A 22,051-nucleotide genomic window follows, 5' to 3' on the forward strand; every position below is an offset into this window, starting at 1 on the left:
ACAGTCAACCTTCCAATTAATATCTCATTCCTGGAATCAATTTTCTCAACAGTAAAGCTAGAAAAATACTATCTACCTCCTAATAAATAGGATACTGCATGCAAAATTCTAAGCAGAGACCTGGTGCCTTCTGAGTGTGAAGTGAATGGCAGCTAATAACAACAATAATATTTAATGTGATGTCATAGTTCTTGGATATAATACTCCAAATCTCTGCTGATTCCAGAGGTTCAGACCTGCATTACCATTTCTGTATGTGCCCCTAAGATTTAAGAAAGTCGTGTGCTAGAGAATATGTTCAACATTAAGGTGTTGCCAAACTTGTCTTAATCCCCTAGGCCTAGTATGGTCCGGGGATTATTAGGAAAAAGACCTAAAGGGTTTCTTTTCATTCTTTTCTGTTAATTTCTTCACTCATTCAAGATTTAGTTCTACTACTGTCCTCGGAGGGTACAGAGATGGATGAATGACATAGCCCTTAACCTCCAGAAGCTCATGGTGGAAGTGGGAGACACGGGGGCATGCTGACAAACCAGTGATAATGGAACCGTGTCGTAGGGAGACAGAGCGGAGAGGAACCAGTCTCAGAGGGAGCTGGGGGAGCAGGGGCATGTAGCTAAGAGACAGGTAACTCGAGCTCGGAAGGATGCTGCAGTTAACCAGATAAATAAAAAGGGATGATGCAATGGGGAAGTGTATGTCAGACAGAAGAGGGGAACATCTGAGAAGGTGTTAAGAGTGAGAGATTCTAACGTTTGTGTGCAACTACAGCACAGAGCATATGTGTGCTCAAGGGGCAGGGAGGCTGGAAATGAATCTGGGGAAGTAAGACAGAGCAAGAGGAGACACATCCTTATGTGTCAGCCCTCCTGAGAAGTTGAACAAGTTTACCCAAGACAATGAAAACTTTGAGAGATTTCAAACATTTCCTGATGAGATTCTTCCTTTTAGAGAGATCACTGAGGTGCGGCAGTGTGGAGGATGGACTGAGTCCTGGGGTAGAGGTGGGGTTGCTGGAAAACAAGACTGAAGCCAGTGGAAATATTAGGACACTGACAAGTGATCCAGGGAAGAAACGATAAGGACTGTGACTGGCAGTGGCGAGGGAGAGGCGGAAATAGATTAGCTCTACATGAGAGGACGGAGAGATAAGGTGGCACTGAAGGAGAAGAAAGAAGATTCACAGACAGCTCCCAGATGGAGCTGGGTGTCTGGGGTGACCGGGATGGTGCCTCTTGGTCAAGGTAGGGTAGGAAGAGTAGATTTAGGGGAACTGGTATGTGCATGTGTATGTTGTTTTCAAGATACCTCTGAGTCTTTGTACAAAGAGAAGGATGAGAATTGAAAAGAGGGATACCCAACATTCAATGCAAAGAAAGGAATCATCAAAGGAAACAAGTCTTGGGCAGAAATAAAGAGGGAGAACAGGAGGAAAAAGGGAAGACAGTTTTAAGGAGGGTGTAGTCTTACTATGTCAAACGCTATAGAGAATTAGCTTATAAAACAAAGACTAAACAATGTGCATTGCATTTAGCAGCCAGGAGGTCTTAACTGACAGTTTAATGGGTGGTAAAGATATAAGACAGATTTCTAAAGGTTGAGTACACATAGGATATTTGTGCCAATATCTATTTCTCAGAATTTTTTCCTCCATTTAAAGTCTGGCATGGTCCACTCAACTTGATTGTGCATTGTTTGAAGGCACAGATTATGGTCTATTCACTTATATCATCCCTCCCCTGCCACCACCACATGCCCTCAAATAAATACACATAAAGAGCAGTGCATTCGTTGCAAGACTTATTTTCAAAATGTCATCTTATGTGCTAAGCTTGTCAGTATCTTGCAGGCTTTCATGTGTGATGTGTCATCCCACAAGCCTCCTTAATGCTTTTTTTCCTGGTGATACCAAATACTTTCTCTCCCACTTATAACTCATTTTCCTTCAGGGATCTGTACTTCATTAGCAAACGAAATGGTTCGTTAAAAACTACAGGAAAGGTTTTCAAACCTCTTTTCGGTCACCTCTTCTGTAAGAACCCGTGGCAGGAGACCATCAGTGCTGCCTCTAGCATCTGTGCTTGGTGTCATCTACCAGAGTGTGTTTGCAACTATTAGGAAAGAATCTGACATCTTAATTCCTCTGTCTAGCAGCTGGTTTTTGACCTTCTTAAATTACTGCCAAGGTTACTCTAGCTCTGTAGAATGCTGTCCAGTTCAGCATCAACATCCTCCAGCCATCATCCTGCCAGGGGTAGAAGTGATTGACTCATCTTATTCTTCGTCAGGTTTCTGAGCAAGTGTTTATAAGGGGCAGGGCACCCGAGGAGACAGACTGAGATCTGTGATGTGGTATTCCAGAAAGGGAAGTTCTTAAGACTAGTCTGAAAGATGCTTCTAATTCATTTGTTTTGCCTGATTTGCAGCAACAATTGTACATCGGGTCCCGAGATGGATTGGTTCAGCTCTCCTTGCACAGATGCGGCACTTACGGGAAAGCTTGTGCAGACTGTTGTCTTGCCAGGGACCCCTACTGTGCCTGGGATGGAAACGCATGTTCTCGATACGCACCCACTTCAAAAAGGTGAGAGGCACATCAAGTTACCACGGGGGCTTCTTTTCTGCACAATGAATATCTCACACAAGTACCTTGCCTTGTAGTTTAAAGAGAAAAATATAGAAAACATGGTCTGTGATAAACGAAGACAGGTTATAGGTTTAATGGATCTAACTGATGATTAGCCTCGGTTTCACAACTTTACAAAATTCCGATAAATTGTTAATGTCCTTTTCCTCCGTCTGTGTCAAAAACTGTGGAAAGTTTGCTTTCTTTACTACTTTACCCTTTGTGCAGTCCTCCCTTCTTCTCTTCTTATTTCTAAATACATATATACTCATAGTTATTATTTTACCAATAATGTATAAATACATGTATGTAAAAGTGTATATACAGCTCAAAGCGCACCCCAGTGACTGTACAATTTTACTTTTACTCTAAGTTGGTCAGTTTCTACCATTCAGATATACTTAAACAGCAGTCTGTATCCTGCTGTTTGTAGTTTATTGCTCTATGTGGCTCTTAAAAATAATGCTATTGTGGGCCAGTAATACCCAGCTAGGAATTCATTCTACACACACACGGGCAAAAGTACCACAAATTATATGTTTGATGTTCATTTCAGCACTGCCTTTCAGTAGCAGAATTACTGGAAACAACCTGAATGCTCATTAATATGACTGATGGTGGCTAAATATATTGAAATATCATTATTTTAAAATGTGGATTATAGTAATACAATACTATTTTCTGAAGTATTGCTCAAAGCATTCATCTTCTAGGTAAAATGTCAGGATACTGTATATGGAAAATTTTTTCATTTTTTTGTCTTAAAAAAGAAGATAACAGGTGAGCATGTGCTAGCCCCACTCCTACATACACACTTTTACCTTTTTGAAATTTTACTGATTTGTCAAGTGGTCAGTTCTAGGGATCACAGACTGAATAGATAGTACATAATCAGATACTGCTTAAAATTCAGAGACTTTTTATATTCCCTAAAATCTCTGAATTAAATGTAAGTAGGGAGATACCATTATTTCAAGTTGAAAGTAAAATGTCACCAACATTTTGTTACAGTTTGACCAAAAATATACTCTCCTATTGAGTCTTTGGGAACGCTTTTCTCTTCCAGAAGCTAAAAAACAAGAATGCTCATTAGTTGGTAATGAACCTTCAGTTTGATGAATTGTTCCTGTTCCTTAAGAAGCCAAGATTTAAAAACATTCTTGACCTTATGTACCTTTGACCATCATAATTTTTTCTTCTTGTATTTCCCAAGACTGTATCTCTGATCTTGCAGACATGCCACTGTGATGTTCTCCCTTACCTAACATAATGTCCATGTGAGCCCAGAAATACACGTGTATGATAGATGAGCCTTCCACAGGGTTGTCACCCGGTCAGCATTCCCCTCAAGGAAGGCCCTACGCATCTCAGAAGGCTTACTGGGACATCTCTGACCTCTGATGTGGCAACATAAAATAGCCAAGGGGAATGAAACTGTACTCTGAGTGTAAGCCTTCTTTAATTTAGATGTAGCATTTTTTTTCTTTTTTTTGTAAAATGGTTACTATTTTCTCTTCAGGAAAATGAGTGATAATGCACAAGGCCCTTATTTTATTCTTATCATCACCACTCCTATCACAGAAACAGTGTGAACTGTGTGTCAGCAGATAGAAATAACATCTAGCCATTCATGCCATCTCAGACTTGAACTTCGCTTTCAAAGGATATTTATCTCATTGCTTAATCAAATCAGTATAATAACGAAGTCATTTTGTATTTGTGTGTACGTTCTTACTCACGAACTAAAGCTCTTTTATATCTTAGTACTTCCCCGATGACTGACTGGAAAAACAGGGTAGAGATAGGTACCCTCATCTGATGGATATGAAAACTGGCTTACACTTATATTCAACCTGTTCTGTTGAATAATTTGTCCAAAGTCAGAGAAAAAGAAAATTGTGGTAGTTCAGTATAAGATTCTGATCATCTTATTGCCAAAACAGGATTCATTCTGCCACTAGTCATATTTGAATACTTGAATTAATGCTGGAGTGATTGGAATAATGACCTGCATTTAGGCTAAGTATAAAACAAGCATGGTTCTGCGCCTGCCACTGTTACTAGTGTTAGATGTAGACACTGTATTTTCCAGCGATCATGATGGAAGCTCTAAACAGTTTAATCCATTTTTTACAGGCGAGCTAGACGCCAAGACGTGAAGTATGGGGACCCAATCACGCAGTGCTGGGACATAGAAGACAGTAAGTATAGGTTTACTACGCTTTTTCTCCCCTGGAAAATTTTAAGCCTACTCTTCATGTGTCTTTTTCACGTTACGACTTAAAGCATCTATTATATAGGAAGATCTCATTTTGTGTAATGCTTGTGTTCTGGAAAAGCACCCCTATTCACGTGCTTAAGTGAGTAATTCTCTGTTATATTGTTATTTGTTTCATATGGCTTTTAAAATTCCTATACCTTTTTTTTTTCCTTTTGTAATGCCTTATCCATCCTTGTAAAGTTTGAAACCGCTGCTATTAGAGATAAAGCAGAATATAGTCCAAAACATATGGACGTTTAGAGTAAACTTACAGAGACCCTCCCAGAAAGTTTGATAAAAGTGCTGGCACTTACTGGAAAGAAATGTTAGTAGCCTAGGCATTATTTGTAGTCACTTATTAATCTGTATATCCATGCAATCAGTAAATATTTATTAAGTGACTTCTCTGTGCATATAATTGTACTGGGTATAGTTTGAGACAGCAAGCCTCCTTAGAGAGCTTGCAGTTCTTTGGGGAGATGTCATAAGGCACAATTAGTGATGTGGGAGTTTAGCAAAAAAGAGATCACCAGACACTGTACTGTCAGAGTAACTGTCATAAATGGGAAGATTTTGAAAATCTGAGTATGCGAAGGGCAGAGTGCAGAATCAAGAGTAGGTCTGTTGAGTGACTCTGATAATAGAGAAAAAAATCTGTAAGAGTATATTCCAGAGTTTTGGTTACTTCCCACTCTCCAGCTCTGCCTTCTGATAGAAAATATATACATGTGCACACACACACACACACACACACACACACACACAACTAGAGGGAGAAAAGAACTGCCTTCTCTTCATCACATTGTTAGTAACCACCCACCACTGGATAAACGACCCAGATTTCATAGTCTGTAACTGATGGGCTGGCAGAGAATTCTTTTATATATATATATACATTATATATATATATACACACACATACATATATATATAAAATAATTATATATATATATATATAATTGAACTGTAGTCAGTTTACAACATTGTGTCAATTTCTTGTGTACAGCATAATGCTTCAGTCATACATGAACATAGATATGGTGAGAAAGAATATGAAAATGAATATAAGTTACTACAAGATATTGAATATAGTTCCCTGTGCTATACAGTATGAACTTGGTGTTTATCTATTTTATATATAGTAGTTAGCATCTGCAAATCTCGGACTCCCAATTTATCCCTTACCACCCTCTTTCCCCTCGAGTAACCGTAAGTTTGTTTTGTATGTCTATGAGTCTGTTTCTATTTTGTAGATAAGTTCCTTTGTGTCCTTTTTTTTAGATTCCACATATAAGTGATATCATGTGGCATTTTTCTCTCTTTCTGGCTTACTTCACTTAGAATGGCAATCTCCATGTCCATCCATGTTACTGCAAATGGCATTATTTTATTCTTTTTTATGGCTGAGTAGTATTCCATTGTATAAATATACTGCAGCTTCTTAATCTAGTCATCTGTCGATGGACACTTAGGCTGTTTCCACATCTTGGCTATTGTAAATAGTGCTGCTATGAATATTGGGGTGCATGTATCTTTTTGAATTAAGGTCCCCTCTGGATATATGCCCAGGAGTGGGATTGCTGGACCATATAGTAAGTATATTTTTAGTCTTTTGCAGAATCTCCATACTGTTTTCCATAACAGCTGCACCAAATTACATTCTCACCAACAGTGCAAAAGGGTTCCCTTTTCTCCACACCCTCTCCAGCATTTATCATTGTGGAGTTTTTAATGATGGTCATTCTGACTGGTATCAGGTGATATCTCATTGTAATTTAGATTTGCATTTCTCTGATAATGAGTGACTTTTAGCATTTTTTCATGTGCCTATTGGCCATTTGTATATTTTCATTGGAGAATTGCTTATTTAGGTCTTCTGCCCATTTCTGGGTGGGTTGTTTGTTTTTTTATTATTAAGTTGTATGAGCTGTTTATATACTGGCAAAGCATTCTTAATTTAAAAACAGTTATCTATAACTTATAATTTAATTCTTCTGAAAAATGAGCTCTAGTCCAGAGCAGTATGTGTGTCTTCTTGTTCTAATGTGTAGGTGACTCACTGTTCTGTCCGGTATTTTTTTTTAGCAATCATTACTATGTGCTATGTGTGCAATTTTTCACAAGTGCATATGAGATTTATCAGGGGCTATTTTAGGTATTGAGGTTATACTAATGAACAAAAAAGAAAACAATCTATGCACTCATGGATTGTATATTGATATGTGTGTTAGGGGAGGGAGCCAGCAATAAATGTAAAAACAAGGAAAACACATGCTCTTGTCATATAATGATGAATGTTACCAGGAGATATAAAACACTGTTGCTGCCTAAGGCGCTCACAGTTATTGTATCTACTTCACCATATCCCATTCTTGTTACAACCCACTGCACACTGTCTTTTCTAATCATTACCACTCTACCCAATCCATTTTTGGTCAAGATCACCAGCAGTTTCCTCCTTGCCAAATCCAGTGGCCAGTTTTCAGTTCCCATGTTGACTTGCTGTCTAACTCCCTCCTCCTTGACACACCTTCTTCACTTGACCTCCATTCAGGGATGTGCTGGAGGCAGGTCTTACGTCCCCATGAGAGCTGACTGTTGATTATTGGGAAATTTTGTGAGCTGGTTTTAAACCATTGGTAGTTCGAATCAGCCATGGTGGAAGTTGTTACATAGGAAATCAGGGAGCACTACAAATCAGGGCTTTTTGTTTTCAGAGTTGGTGTCCCAGCACACCTGTGCCTCATGGCACCGCATGGGCAACTTCTGGTTTTCCTCTTACCTTACAGGCTGCTCCTTCTGAGGGTTCTTAACTTGCCTTTTCATCTACATATCCAGTCTCTGTTCACTGCTTAACATCAACGTCAATACTGTCAGAGGCAGTTTGACGCTCAGATTCACAGTCCAGTACTGGACTCTCGCCTCTTTGCAAGACTTGTATGCTTCTATGCCCCCTCATATTCAGGAACCCTTCTCATAAGCCTAGTCAGTATCTCAAATTATATCTGAGAACAACTTCTTGTCGTCTTCTCTATAACTTACATGGTTTCTGCAGACTTCCCATGTTAATAAATAGGCACCACATTTGCCCAACTGTTTAAGTCAAAAAGCAGCTAGATGTGCAAATATTAACTACTATATACAAAATAGAGAAAAAACAAATTTCTTCTGTATAGCACAGGGAGCTATATTCAATATCTTGTAGTAACCTTTAATGAAAAAGAATATGAAAATGAATATACGTATTTATATGTATGACTGAAACATTGTTTTATGCCAGAAATTGACATATTGTAACTGACTGCACTTCAGTTAAAAAAAAAAAAAGAAGCCAGGAGTCATCTTTTTATGCTTCTCTTTCGTTCACATCTTATCACCAACCTCTCAGTATGTCCGTTTGGCTCAGTGGTCACACCTGCCACTTCTCATCACCTCGACAGATGCCATCCTAACCAGACCCACCATACCTCTTCAGGAGCCACTAAACTGGTCTCCCTGCTTCCATGCCTGCCTCCCTCCAGCCTGGATCCCACACAGTAGCCAAAATAACCTCTTGAAAAACATCCGTCAGATCGTGTCATTCCTTTACTCAAAACCTTTCACTCGCTTCTTAGAACAATTAGTTAAAACTCTGCAGTCTTTTCCGTGGCCTGCAAGACTCTATGTGATCTGGTTCCTAACACCTTCTTCTGATTCTCATGTCACTGGCATGGCTTCCCGCTGGCTTTCTCTTTTTCAAAAGCACCAGGCTGGTCCCTACCTCAGCCCTGTTTGCATCTTTCTCCTCTGTACCTGGAGAACTCTTCTCTTCAGGTGTCCACGTAGCCCCAGCTTCACATCATTTAATTCCATGGTTAAAGTGTTAATGTCTCAGAGACACCCTTCCTGATCATCCTACCTCAAACACCTGTCTTCCCTTCTCCTCTTAATTATTCCCTAATCTGCTTTATTTTTACGTGTAATGCGTAACACAGCCAGATACTACATCCCTTCTCTATTCATTCACTTGATTACTTTGTCTTTGTCACTAGAAAGTAAGTTTCTTGAGGGCAGTGAATTTGCCTGTCATAGTCACCAGTATATCCCCCGCACCAAAAGCAACGCCAGTATGGGAGGCACAAAAGAATGTTTGGGGATATTCAGATGGCTAGAATTTGAGCTGTTTCTTAAGGAAACACTCAAATTTTACTACACAGATGAAGTAATTATTAAAATCAGAAAGAACTCAGCTAGATTCGGTTAAGTTTGTGACGATCCCTGTTTTTCTGTGGAGTTTGTTTACCCAGTAGGTGATTAGGAGCTATTTCATATTACCAAGAAAAGTTGCTTTAAAAACAAAATTGACGTTTGTTTGGTAACTGATTAGAAAAGGAGATGCCAGAGGCAGAGAATCAATTGTGAGAAGTAAAGTAGAAATTATGAAGATATTTACAAACTAAGCATTTTCAATCTTAGGAGAGAGAAGGGGTCATGTTTGAACAATAGTTTTTGGTAAAGAAGAAAGGAGATGGCTTGTTTCTAATCCACCATAAACGTGTGTTGCATTGACTTGGTAATCATGTCTTGAATAATTGGCAAATTGATGTTTCGTTTCTTTCTTCCTTTCTTTGTTCATTGTTATATACTATCCATGATTATTAACAATGTAAAATCACTAATGCATGTAGATGAACTGTGTTTAACAATTTTAAACACTTACAGTCTTGCTGCAGTGACTTCAAAGTCATGTCTTATGTTCATTATAAAGAAATCTTCCAGACATTTCTCTGTGAAAAACATTTTTGCCCGTAACCTGGAAGATTAAAATATTACCTTTAAAATTATTTTACATTTAATGAGAAGATATTCTGTTATTTAAAAACATTATTATATATAACTTTTGCACCTTTAAAAATGGATGGTACTAGAATTATATAATATGTATGTATGTGTATATAGATATACATGCACATTTACAGACATATACATACATGTTTAAATTTAAAAATAGAAAATCTTAAACTCAGTGATAAAACAAATATTATTGGAAGCAAAAATAAATTAATTTCCATTCAGACAGATGTAGTGATGATTCTGTGTCAAAGGGTCACTGTATTTTTACTGATTTGAAGATGGCTATCAGTCAGCTCACTATTTCACTTTTCCAGTTGATTTCGCTAATTATCTTTTACCGACCCCCCGGCTGCATCCGTCTGAGTTTCTCCCGAGCCCTTGCCCCGTCACCTGACAGTCTACCTGCATCCTCCCTGCTTTGTTTGGGAACTCCCTTTGCTCAGGAAAATGGGATCTGTTACCCTGAAATGATGCATGTCTCTCTCTTCCTTGACCGGCACTGATCATCTTCCTGTGCATTAGGAACGTATTAACTGTGAAAATCGTAGCTGTAATTTGTTGAATTGGCAGAGATAGTGGATAGATTACAGATTTCAAGTGGAATCCACACATTTTAAAGGTTAGGTGAGGTTAATTCATAATGGGGTCAGCATGCTTGACTTAATCTTTGCTGGTAGGACACAAAGAAGTTCAGAAGTCTTGAAAAGAAGCCTAGCTATTGGATGCATGTGCATTCATGCCATTTGTGGATAATTTTGTGTGCAGAGATTTAGGATTCACTCAGATCCCTTATGCCTTACTCCGCTTTATACCTACGATGCTAAGCAGGCCCATCTGCAGAATTGAGACATCTGAATATACGATGAAACAGTGCATGTTTGGGCCAGGATGAGAAGCTGTCATTTTTTATTTGATCAGATTTGAGCTATAGATCTTAGATCACACGTGGGACCCAGCCTTTGGCTATTCTGGGTGGAATGCATTTCAGATGGTGCAGCTGATTTCCGAGAATAAGGTGTCTGAGACACTGATCCTTGAGCCTTCCATTAACTATCTTGTAACAAATGCATGTTGGGCTAAAACATCCCTCTTTAAACAAGAGAGAACATTTTTGGGGTAGAAAATACAGATAAGGTCCTGATTCTGAGTATGAGAGCATCTAACTTATTAGCATCATCATAGAATTTCATCAAGTATACAGCATTGCACTTTTCTGACATCAACATGTCACATGGTTGTAATATATGATTATATGTTATGTGGTCAGCTCTGTGGACCAATTCATGATAGAATTTCTCTTTAAAGGCGAAATAAATTGCACTTCCAGAACTATACAAAGTTGGTTATATTTTACACGAAGTAAAAGATATTAAAGCATTAAAAGATGTTAAAGTTTATTCAGTTCGCCTCAAAGAGGTGCAATGTTCAGAGTTAGATCTCGTGAATTCTTATTTTAAAAAGAAATTGTAAAAAGCTAATATATTGTTGAAAGTAAAAACTGCAATGCAGGGATAGTTTTAAAAATCAGTCTATTAGATAATATTTGACTCTCAGGTAACAATATTATAACCTGAATTTCCTTTCTCTTTAATAATGTGTATGAATCTTTCCCTGATGGCATCTGTTCTAAATCAGTCTGTATTCCCATTGCTTTTAAAATCCAGTCAAGGTTAATCTCCTATTCCATGTTTGCTTTCCAGGCATTAGTCATGAAGCTGCTGATGAAAAGGTGATTTTTGGCATTGAATTTAATTCAACCTTTCTGGAATGTATACCTAAATCCCAACAAGCATCTATTAAGTGGTATATCCAGCGGTCAGGAGATGAACATCGGGAGGAGGTGAGTTACAGTCATCAGAGAATGCTCGCCTTGAAGGAAACAGAGTAAAACCTGAATCAAGTTTAGGTTGTGAGAGATGTTCGACTTTTAGTGCCAAATGGTGCTCTTTTCACTATTTGATAACAAGGAAAATAAAATTTCATATATTCTAACACCCAAGGTAACAACGCCTCTGAGATAAGAATAGGCCAATTTAATGCAAATGTGTTAATAAAATACATTTAAAGGCAGATTGAATTTTTTTTAATTTACATGATTCTTTTTCATAGATGGTCTATATTTTAGAAGAATTCTCTGATTGAGAACAAGACTCCTCTCCCCCACAGTAGCACAATGACTAAATTCTAATTCACACTGTATTCCATTTAGAGTATAAAATGAAACATGTCATGTTTGTATAAAAATGGAACTATCTACCTTATCATATCATATGAACGAGTTGGATAAGTATCTGGACATATGTACCTTTAAACTCTTAGGTATTAAAATTACATGAACAGATGTAAGTAATATGAATGCTATACTCATCTTTTGACTTCTTTTTCTGTTTCAGTTTATATAACACATATGTGATTAAAACATATCACAGATTTTGTGAGGTAGATAGGCTATTCATGTTGCTAAATTGAATGAGATGAGTTTGGGTAGTCTGAGGAGTCTAATATTTGAATGTCATGATAGAAAGTTTAATTGACTGAATTTTTAAATTTCCATACTAATGCCTATGAGAAACGAGTGATATTCAATCTAAAGTTCTAAAAGTCCCAATATTAAGAACACTGCAATGGTAATGGGATGAACACAGGATCAGAATTAGATGTCTTAAGTTGAGTCACAATCCTGAGTCCTTTGGTAATATCTCTGAGCCAGAATTTTCACAGGTGAACAAAATAAATGCAAAAGTGACTGTCAAAATGAGAAAACACATACAAGACTGTGAATTTCATAGCAAAGGATTACTCACAAGTGTAAAACAGGCATACAAAATTGTCGATACTGTCTACCTTGGAGGACGTGATGTAGGAAATACACTGATGATGTGTTCGCCTTGACTACTGAGAGTTCGTGAGCAGGTTCTGACTTCTCTAGCACTCAGTTTCTCTGTTGTATCAGTAGGTGGACCAAATACTCTCTAAAATATCAGCCTCCTTGTTCAGTCTGTAAACATTTAAATCGTATATATGATAGGTCAAACATTAGTGTGGAATAGTGGTTCTCAACTTCAGGCAGTTTTGCTCCCAGAGTATTCCCATTTAGCCATCTCTGGAGACATTTTTGGTAGCTGGGTGGGTGAGTGGAGGATGTTACTGGCATCTAGTGAGTCGAGGTCAGAGATGATGCCCACCATCCTACAGTGCACCGTCTCTCACAGTCAGTAATTTCCCAGCCCCACCCAAGTGTCGGAGGTGCTGAGGTGGTGAAACCCTGGAGTCAAAGATGCAAATTTTATGATAAGAAATAGATTTAAAGATTTGTTTCACCATTACATTAAGAAGTTACTATCATTCTCTTCATCTAAGAATAATTTTGCTATCAAAATGTTGACCCTTTATGCTTAATATTAAGGGAATTACTTCATTCTTTATGCCCTATTTCTCCAATGAAACTTGATTTTTCATAGCTATTGACATCCATAAATTTTAAGGATATGGCATATCCATATCTATGCTAAATGTTTATTTAAAGGGTCTTTTTTAACAATATGTATTGAAATTTTATCTGATATAGTAGTGATTTAATTTCAAAACATAAAGCATTTATTATTTATCCAAGAAATACTGGAAGGATGTTATATGATTTTTTTTTAACATGCAGATTTTCCTTTAGTTACATTGCAGTATTTTACTTTTGAGTATCCCAAACCAGTATTATTAATTTTATAGTTAATGAAAGTTGATAATTTCTTTTCAGTTAAATATAATTCTTTAATAATGAAAAATTTAACCTGACTTTTAAAAAATATGGAACTCTGCTTGGAGTATTCTCCCAGCTACAGATATGTATATTTGCCTATGCTTTCTGCGTTTACATCTTTCATGTTTCCTGAAAATGCTTTGCCTTATTTTAATGTACCTTTTAGCAGTATATCATACAGTCATGGTGGTTCCATGCTCCATGAATTTCAATGGAGCAGAAATAGTGTATTTATTGAATTATACTTAAAAGTAGTTTAGCTGTAATGTTTCAGCTGGTATTTTCATCTATCTTTGTAAATAGGTAGTTACACCTTGTCCCGGATATGCAATACTGCTTCCTGAGCTGAGGAAAGGGGCAAAATGCAGACTAGATTTGAAGCATTTTCCCCAGCAGGATACCCTCTGCTCTTTATCAAGAAGGTCATAGTTTGAACTCCTTCCACCTCCCCCCCCCCCAAAAAAAAAAAGCCTAAGGGAGGGCCCAGGATCTCCTGTGGCACAGGGGCTGTCACCAGGTTATTCTCAGCCAGGAGGAGAACATTTCCTTGCCGAGTTGTTTCACAGTTGGGTGCTGCTGGGGAGGTCATGAGTCAGTTATCTGCTGACTTTCTTACAAAGCTGTTCTCAAAATTGATGATGTTTATGCTGTAACTAGCAGGTTAATTGGCAGTCCCCAAGCTTCTGTTGAACTTTTCAGATCTGAATAAATAAAAGAGGCAATAGCTTATGCCATTTGTAGGAGTAATCTTTCTATGGATTTTTAAAATGTTTTAAAAACATCTTCAAATATTTGCATTTTTCTATCTGGAGGTCTGTTTTATTTGTGTTGCTTTTAAAAACAATATAAATGGTTTTGAAAAGGTAGTAACGTGTAAAGAACTATGAGGTCGCTAGGTGTAGATGAGCACAAACACTATTTTGCTGTCTATTCTAGCTTCTTTTTCCCCACTATTAGACTATGAGCATTTCCCTCTGTCATTCAAGTCTAATACCATGTTTTCCCGTCCCTTACCCCTGCCATCCTAATGCCATAGTCATCCACAGACGTACCACCCTTTATTTAAATAGTTCATGTATCCTCTTTAAAAAGGTATTCAACTTCCCTATATCTAAATCTTTCTCTACTTGTCTGTTTTCTTAGGACAGATTCTTAAATGAAAAAAAGGTGAGTTAAAGGCTTTAATTATCTTACCTCCTGGGATAAACAACTGCATATTGCTAATTTCCCATCAAAATCACCATATTAGTGCCTTTTCTGAACTCCCGAGGCAAAATTATGTATTATGATTTAAGGAAACCATCACCAGTCTTTATGAAAAGTATTACTTTATGTTAATGTCTATTTCTTTGAGTATTGCTACATGAACTTACCTTCTCATGTTTCTTGACTGTTGGTTTCAGTTGTATTTGTTAAATTCTTACCTGACATTTGCTTAGTTTACATTAATTTAAAATTATTTTAACAAGCCCTTTATATGTTATAGATATTAACATTTTAATATTATGTACATTATCAGTAACTTTTTATGATGTTTTATATCTAAGAATTTTTGTGTTCCTAATGCACAAAAGTTAAATATTTCATGTAGACAAATCTATTGATTTATATCTGTACTATTTATCACTTGTTATGCTTAGAAATTCCTTCCCCAATGAAACAGCAAATATATATTTTCTAGTGATTTTGACTTAATTTTTACAATTACAGCTTACATTTTATATTTACACTTACTCAAAGATACTAAATTATCAAAGAGTGAGTTATGTATAAATTCAATTTTTTTTTTCTTTTAAATCATGAGCCAGTTGCCTCAGTGCTAAATTGAAGGAGGGGGATATTCTTGAAGCCCTAGTCATTTCCAACACACGTACAAGGCTTTAGCTATGAAAGAACTGACAGGTAAATTATCTACAAAGGAATTACCATTAGGCTGCTATTATCTGAGAACGAAGGCTCTGACCTTTACCTGCTGCTTAGTACCTAACTGTCCTTTGTCCCTTTCCATGTTTCTCTTCTCGTTTTAAATGAATTGCCCTTCACTGAAGATCTACATTTAATAATGCCAAATGTATTATCCTTGTTCACATTAGGCAAATGGATAGTCGACCCCACTTCAAGCATGGTTTTGATTTGTAAGGCTGAGCGGTTTTTACTTATCACTTCTAGAGTGGAGAAAATTCCACGAGTTTAAATCAGTGGCCAGAGATTACATTATCTCTTTGTAGAGGAGCTGAATTTTCTAAATTGACTGTGCTGACATTTCACTGTTGAGATGCAGCCTGCATAATGCATCCTATTCCAGCATGGAATGAAAGCATTACAGAGAATGAGAATGTAAAGTAGGCAAATGTTAGTCAACCACTTAATTTCTGGGTCATAGATTTCTATCTCTAGATTGCAAAAACCCTATGAAAATATATCAATTCACAATGTATTTTATTAGGGATACCATTTCATTAAAGGCATATGTTTGCAATTTTAGGGAAAAATCACTTAAATAATCTAATAGACATTAAATAAATCCAGAAAGAAATTCATTAAAGCAAGCTTTATATCTGTAGGTCAAAAACCAAAGAAAAATTATGCATTCGACCAAAGAAAAGAAAGGTGAAGAACCACGATGGACTAATGAAATGCCAGGTGTTTATGAAGCCCTGAATCCTGCAGGGACAGAAATAGACTGGAGAGGAGGGAAGGGGGCCAGACTTCAGAGTAAAATAACATAAACAGGACATACACACAAGAAGACCCCAAAATGATGAACTGTTGTATAATATGTGTAAAATCACAAAGTCGTGTTCCTTTTTGTCAGAAGCTTAAAAAAAACAATAAAAAGTAGTGAGTCAGAGCTGTGACAGTCTCTAAAAGCCACGTTAAATGCAGTTTAAACATTAGCAAGAATACCAGCTATGAAAGGAAATCTAGAGATGAACTGGATCTAAAGGCACCCACTTTGATCATCATGCTAATAACCACAGGCCATTTTCCATTAAAGAATCACAGAACTAAAGGCTTCAGAACATTACCTCTCCAGCAACATGGCAGTAGTCTATGATGTTGCTAATAATGCCTCACACTTAACCTTCCAAGAGCTTTACTTTTAACCCCCCAAAAACACCATCTGCTGTGTCACCAACTTGACAAATGGGAGACCGATCGGGGAAGATAAATGAGTTAGTCTGAGGGAGCAGAGCAGATAGGGACCAGAACCTAGGCTGTGGAGTCAGAATTTCATGATCTAAGATTTATTTAAGTTAAAAAATAATAATTCCTACAATAAAATTGTATAAAGGGAAAAGATATACATAGTGTGTTACATTTGACTTTGATATTTTTGTTTAAGACTGGACGTTTAGAAGCCTAGCGATTCAGATTTAACTTTAGGCAGGAGATTCCTATAGTTCCTGAGAATGTAAGTGAATTCAACATTTGTATTACAGTAGCATTTTAAAATGTCTAGGCCATTAGAATAAATCCATTAGGAAAAAAAAATACTACACACCAACTCAACAAATGGGCAAAGTAAGGGAAACAAACAAACAAACAAACAAAACGCTGATGGTGTGGATTCAGTGTGAAGCCAGGACAGGGCTGCAGACCATTCAGCCTCATTAACTGGGGATCTGGGCTGTGACCTGCCTTTGGCCTCGCGCGGTGCCCCGCTAGCTGCACTTCTCTGGCACAGAGGGTGGTGGGCCATATACTTGTTAGTTAACTGGGCTGATAGCCAGAGATGTTTCTTTTCCTTTTCTCATATTTCCAGAATTGGAGGGATTTTTCCTACATATTTTTCACATAAAGATGCAAAGTATAGTCCACCCACTGTGAATAAATTTAATTTAGCCGTCTTTATGCCTCCTTGATTTCCATCAACTCAAAGTCTACAATACAGGGGCAGATGTGTAAACTGGGAAATCTTCCAGACTTCTTTGTTGTTGTTATTCTACTTAATGCTGAGCCATTCCACAATACCCCACATTAGCCAGGGCTCTTGTGTTGGTAAACATGCCTCTAATTTATTGAAGATAGGTTCGCTGTTCACACCAGATTGAGGGCCAGGCAAGCTTAAATGTTTGAATTGCCTTTCAGTCCTGTTGCTTCAAAGGGCAAAGAGCATCACATTTCAGGGGAGGTTCTTTTTGTTCATTGAGTTTTCTCACACTTGAAATCACATTACCGTGTTACAGTATACTGAGGTATGGCAAACATTTCCACAGATGACATAGTCTAAAGTATCATATATACACACAGTATCAAAATTCAGTCCATAGTTAAAAAAAAAAAAAAGAGAGAGAGAGAAATTCAGCTTTACATGTTGCTAACCTTCTGACTGTAAGGTCCTGCTCAGTTACAGCTAAACATCCAAAAGGCTGTATCCTCCATGCCTTTCCACTTGACTTTTAACAAGTCACCACTTACAGTTCCCATATGCTATTCAGGTCACTTATTTGGTGATATCTAGAAAACAGAGTAAATCCCTTTGGAATTGTTGTTCTCTTCTATACTACAGGGAGTGGCGTGCACTAAAGCCCATTTTCTACACAGTGACTGTCACATTCTAGCTCTGAAATTCAGATACAAATTGGTGTTCTTTGTACACCAATTAGTATCTGAAATTTTAGTAAAGACGGTCAGTTAATAGTTTCCAGGTTTACTTCATTAATTTTCACAGCTTTTTATTCCTGTCTGTAGACTGGGAGAAAAAACTGTATTCCAGAGGTTCAGTTAGATGTAGTAAGATGCAAATATGCATCTTTGGGGGCTGTTACTTTAGTTGAATTTTTTCACTCTCTCTGACTGTGGCTGACAATATTATACTTAATGACAGAGAGATGGGGAATATATCTTTTAGGTTCATCTGAGTAAAATTATGTAGCCTCTTTGCATTTGCTCCCAGCCCTCTCTGTTTCTCATTTATTACCTACATTTTTCCAATTCTGCAGTTGAAACCCGATGAAAGGATCATCAAAACAGAATATGGGCTACTGATTCGAAGTTTGCAGAAGAAGGACTCTGGGATGTATTACTGCAAAGCACAGGAGCACACTTTTATCCACACCGTAGTGAAGCTGACTTTGAACGTCATTGAGAATGAACAGATGGAAAATACCCAGAGGGCAGAGCACGAGGAGGGGCGGGTCAAGGACCTGTTGGCTGAGTCACGGTTAAGATACAAAGACTACATCCAAATCCTTAGCAGCCCAAACTTCAGCCTCGACCAGTACTGTGAACAGATGTGGCACAGGGAGAAGCGGAGACAACGAAACAAGGGTGGCCCCAAGTGGAAGCACATGCAGGAAATGAAGAAGAAACGGAATCGAAGACATCACAGAGACCCAGACGAGCTTCCTAGAGCAGTGGCCACGTAGTTTTCTATTTAATTTAAAGAAAAGAATTTTTTACCTGCAGAAACACTGTCTTCTGTTTCGTACATCCTTATACTAACTCTTAAGAGCTTTCCATGGAGTTTTGCTAAAGCACAAGAACAATGACCTGAATAAGGTTCTGGACGGTGGATATGGCATAGTGAGGACAAATCATTCATCTGAACCAGTTTCAAGATCTGAAATTAAACCTGCAGTGTCAGAATTAGCCTCCAAACAGGGGCTTCCCATTTGTAAATGTTTTATGTTCTGAGTTTTGAATTTATTATGTCATGTAAATAACTGAGCTAGGGAAGCATCAGATTTGGTTATTATAAGAAGGTGCTTTATTTCCCTTGCATGGCCTTTAAGCATGGAGTTTACCATGCAGTTGTGCTACATGTTCTTATGAACAGATATGTCATTCCACTCTAGAACTGGCTACTTGGTGGTAGGGATGGGAGGGAAGACACAAATTCATACAGCTCACATTCTCAACAGGAGCTTTTCCAGTGAGCCATTCACTCTGAGTGCATGGTTTAGGAATTTGGAGAGGTGCATTATTTCTTTCAGACCCCAGGGGTTACGTTTAGTGTCCTGCAGCATTAATTTACTGAAGGGCGTAAATGCTCCTCCCAGGATTCCTTATGATTTGTCAGGAGTGACAGGTTCACAGAGAGAAGTTGGTGCTCAGTTGTGTCTTTAGGATATATGCTGAGTTTTACAGGGACAGAATGCTTAATAAATATTTTAATAGGCTATGGGAAAACATTTTAATAAAATAAGGGAAACATCATGATGTAGACTGCATCCTAATGGGAAGGCATGCAGTTGGGATTTGTTTAGAGATAGAAGGAAAGACAGCCATAAATTCTGGCTTTGGGGAAAACTCATATCCCCATAAAAAGGAGGAAAAATCACAAATATAGTGGGTGAAGTGTAATGTAGCTTTATCCACTAGAGTATAAGTAGTTGCCAATTTGTAATCCATCTGTTTAAAAAATTCTAGACTATATAACAAACTGCTAGCAAAAGTCTGAGGGAAAGTAAATTTTCTGAAGGATCGTGGGAAGAATGAATACAAATTTATTTATAACTAATGGGGTTTTGGTGTGTACTTCCTCTCTTTTTTCTAAAAATTCATCATACTCTATAAATTATTTCTGTTTACTGCCTGTATTCTCTCCTGACTATTGGATTATTAGATTTTATCTGAGTGAATAGGAAAAAACAATATATACATACATAGAGAGATAGACTTAGTTAGACAACAGTGGTGGGAGCGGGGTACTATGTATTTGTTGAATAACAGAACAAATGCAAAAATTCTGACAACGGAAAGGGTTAAATTAACTCTTTGACATCTTTTCACAAAATCTTCTTGCATTTCTGAGGTTACATGCTGTAATTCAAGTAGCATTGTTTTAGTAACTTAATAAATAAACCTTAAATAAGCCTACTTCATGTAAAAAAAACAAGCAACATTAACATAAACATTTTTCATATTTTGTTAGCACTTTCAAATGTTTCCAATTTGGCCTTCCCTCTAAATATGTATGGTGTGTTTCCTGCCTGTTCAAAGCAGGACTCACCTTTCCTTCATATAACACAAAACCCTTAGCCTTCTTCTGTTTTGCCTTTTCACGCTCTTTTTAGTGTGAAATGAAAAATTAGTCACTTCCTCACATGGAAGGCAGCTTTTCAGAAAACTAAATAGCAGACACTGCTCGTTTCTCATGCATTCTACGCGTCTTGAAAGTAAAGCCTGTGAGAACCCATCTGATTAGAGGGCAACTTACTATAGAGTTCGGCATCATGTCTGTGACTGGCTTTACGTTCAAAACATTCTATCTTACATTCATTTTACTTGCATTGCTTACCTATCTCAAAGTAGTCACTGATACATGAGGTTAAGTCATCTTTTGATACAATACTCATAAATATTTGTAGATGTTTTACTATAAGGAAAACTTAGGAAGGTAGGTTTTTTAAAAAGTGAACCAGAACAAATCACTCTTAAAAAGTAATCCATAAGGACAGTTATTATACTATCAGACTGTTAAGTGAATACCATAACAAGACTGTTTGTAACTATTCATTTGCTGGCTTAAAATGTTCCAGGAACTCATAAGACGCTCTAAGTATGTAAGAAGGAACTTGTTTTATTTTTAAAGGATTTCCAACTATTTGTATATCAGACAGTAATGATCAAATTATGGATAGCTTTGGGAAAATTACACGAAGCTCAAATGTTAGGATTGACTTGTGAAAATAAATTTGGTTTTCATCAAAATATGAATGTCCAAGCCATTTTTTAATTAATTCTTTCTAATCTTAGCTATTCAGAAAAAATTAAGGGCAACCTATTTTACTGTACTGCTAACATTCTGGCTGTTTTGTATCTAAAACTATTAATTTATGATAATTACTTTAAAAATATTTGAAATATTTTTAGTGAAATAAATAGTCATATAATAAAAACATGTGGACAAAGATTTATGTGTATTTATAAAGATAGAAGACATCAAAGCTACGTTTAACTTAATCTTTTAATTGCCTAGAACACTAAGAGGAACAGTGTGAATATATTCAATCTAGAGATAAGACACAATACATAGTTCCTCACCACTGAAGGTTTTTACTAAATTTTCTTTGAAATAATGAAAAATAAGATTATAGTTAATAGTTTCAAATATGTTTGCTAAGAAATCAGCTCTTTATGGAGAGGTCTTAAAATGTCTATGTTTATTCTTGGTTTCATGTTTTTCTCCCATTTTGAATACATATATCTCTGACTTACATATTCTCCCCTGCATTTCATTCCAGCTGTTTATGCTGCTGAATGGAATCCTGTTTGCATTCGTTTACATTCAATTTATTGGGAATTTTAAGAGTTTGCTTAGAAATGGATCATCTAAATAATTTATGTAGAACCCATTTCTTCCCCACCCCCTGCAAAGAGTTCAAAACACTACATTCACATTATTGAATAAACATTTTTGAAAACCAACCAAATTACTTAAGAAATGGAAAATACTCACAGAGAAATTTAGAAATTTGCAAAAGCCACAACAGTAGTAGAAGAATTGTAATTCACACTGTACCTCATCAGTCTGCTGGCTAAGTAATGCTTATTTATAATATGCTGCCTGCAAAATGGTCTTACTCTTGAATATATTTTTTGGTCTATGTTTCGGTTCTTTATATGCTAT

The 22,051-nt window shown here is 37.0% G+C and overlaps 1 protein-coding gene across 3 annotated transcripts in view; it reads left to right on the forward strand.

Annotated features, from left to right (window-relative positions):
- SEMA3D (semaphorin 3D) overlaps positions 1-21,132 on the forward strand; it is a 177,030-nt gene extending 155,898 nt beyond the window's left edge. For 2 of the 3 annotated variants that reach the window (XM_010977991.3, XM_064487618.1), the window contains 5 exons: positions 2,427-2,584; positions 4,763-4,827; positions 11,420-11,559; positions 14,617-14,640; positions 18,420-21,132. In XM_010977991.3, the coding sequence (XP_010976293.1) occupies positions 2,427-2,584; positions 4,763-4,827; positions 11,420-11,559; positions 14,617-14,640; positions 18,420-18,845 (813 nt within the window). In that variant the 3' untranslated portion in view covers positions 18,846-21,132. The remainder of the gene's footprint in view (positions 1-2,426; positions 2,585-4,762; positions 4,828-11,419; positions 11,560-14,616; positions 14,641-18,419) is intronic. The other variant, XM_010977992.3, reaches the window with a different exon arrangement.
- The last annotated feature ends 919 nt before the right edge of the window (positions 21,133-22,051 follow it).

The sequence above is a fragment of the Camelus dromedarius genome, chromosome 7 (assembly GCF_036321535.1).
Source record: "Camelus dromedarius isolate mCamDro1 chromosome 7, mCamDro1.pat, whole genome shotgun sequence".
In the NCBI taxonomy this organism is placed as follows: domain Eukaryota; kingdom Metazoa; phylum Chordata; class Mammalia; order Artiodactyla; family Camelidae; genus Camelus; species Camelus dromedarius.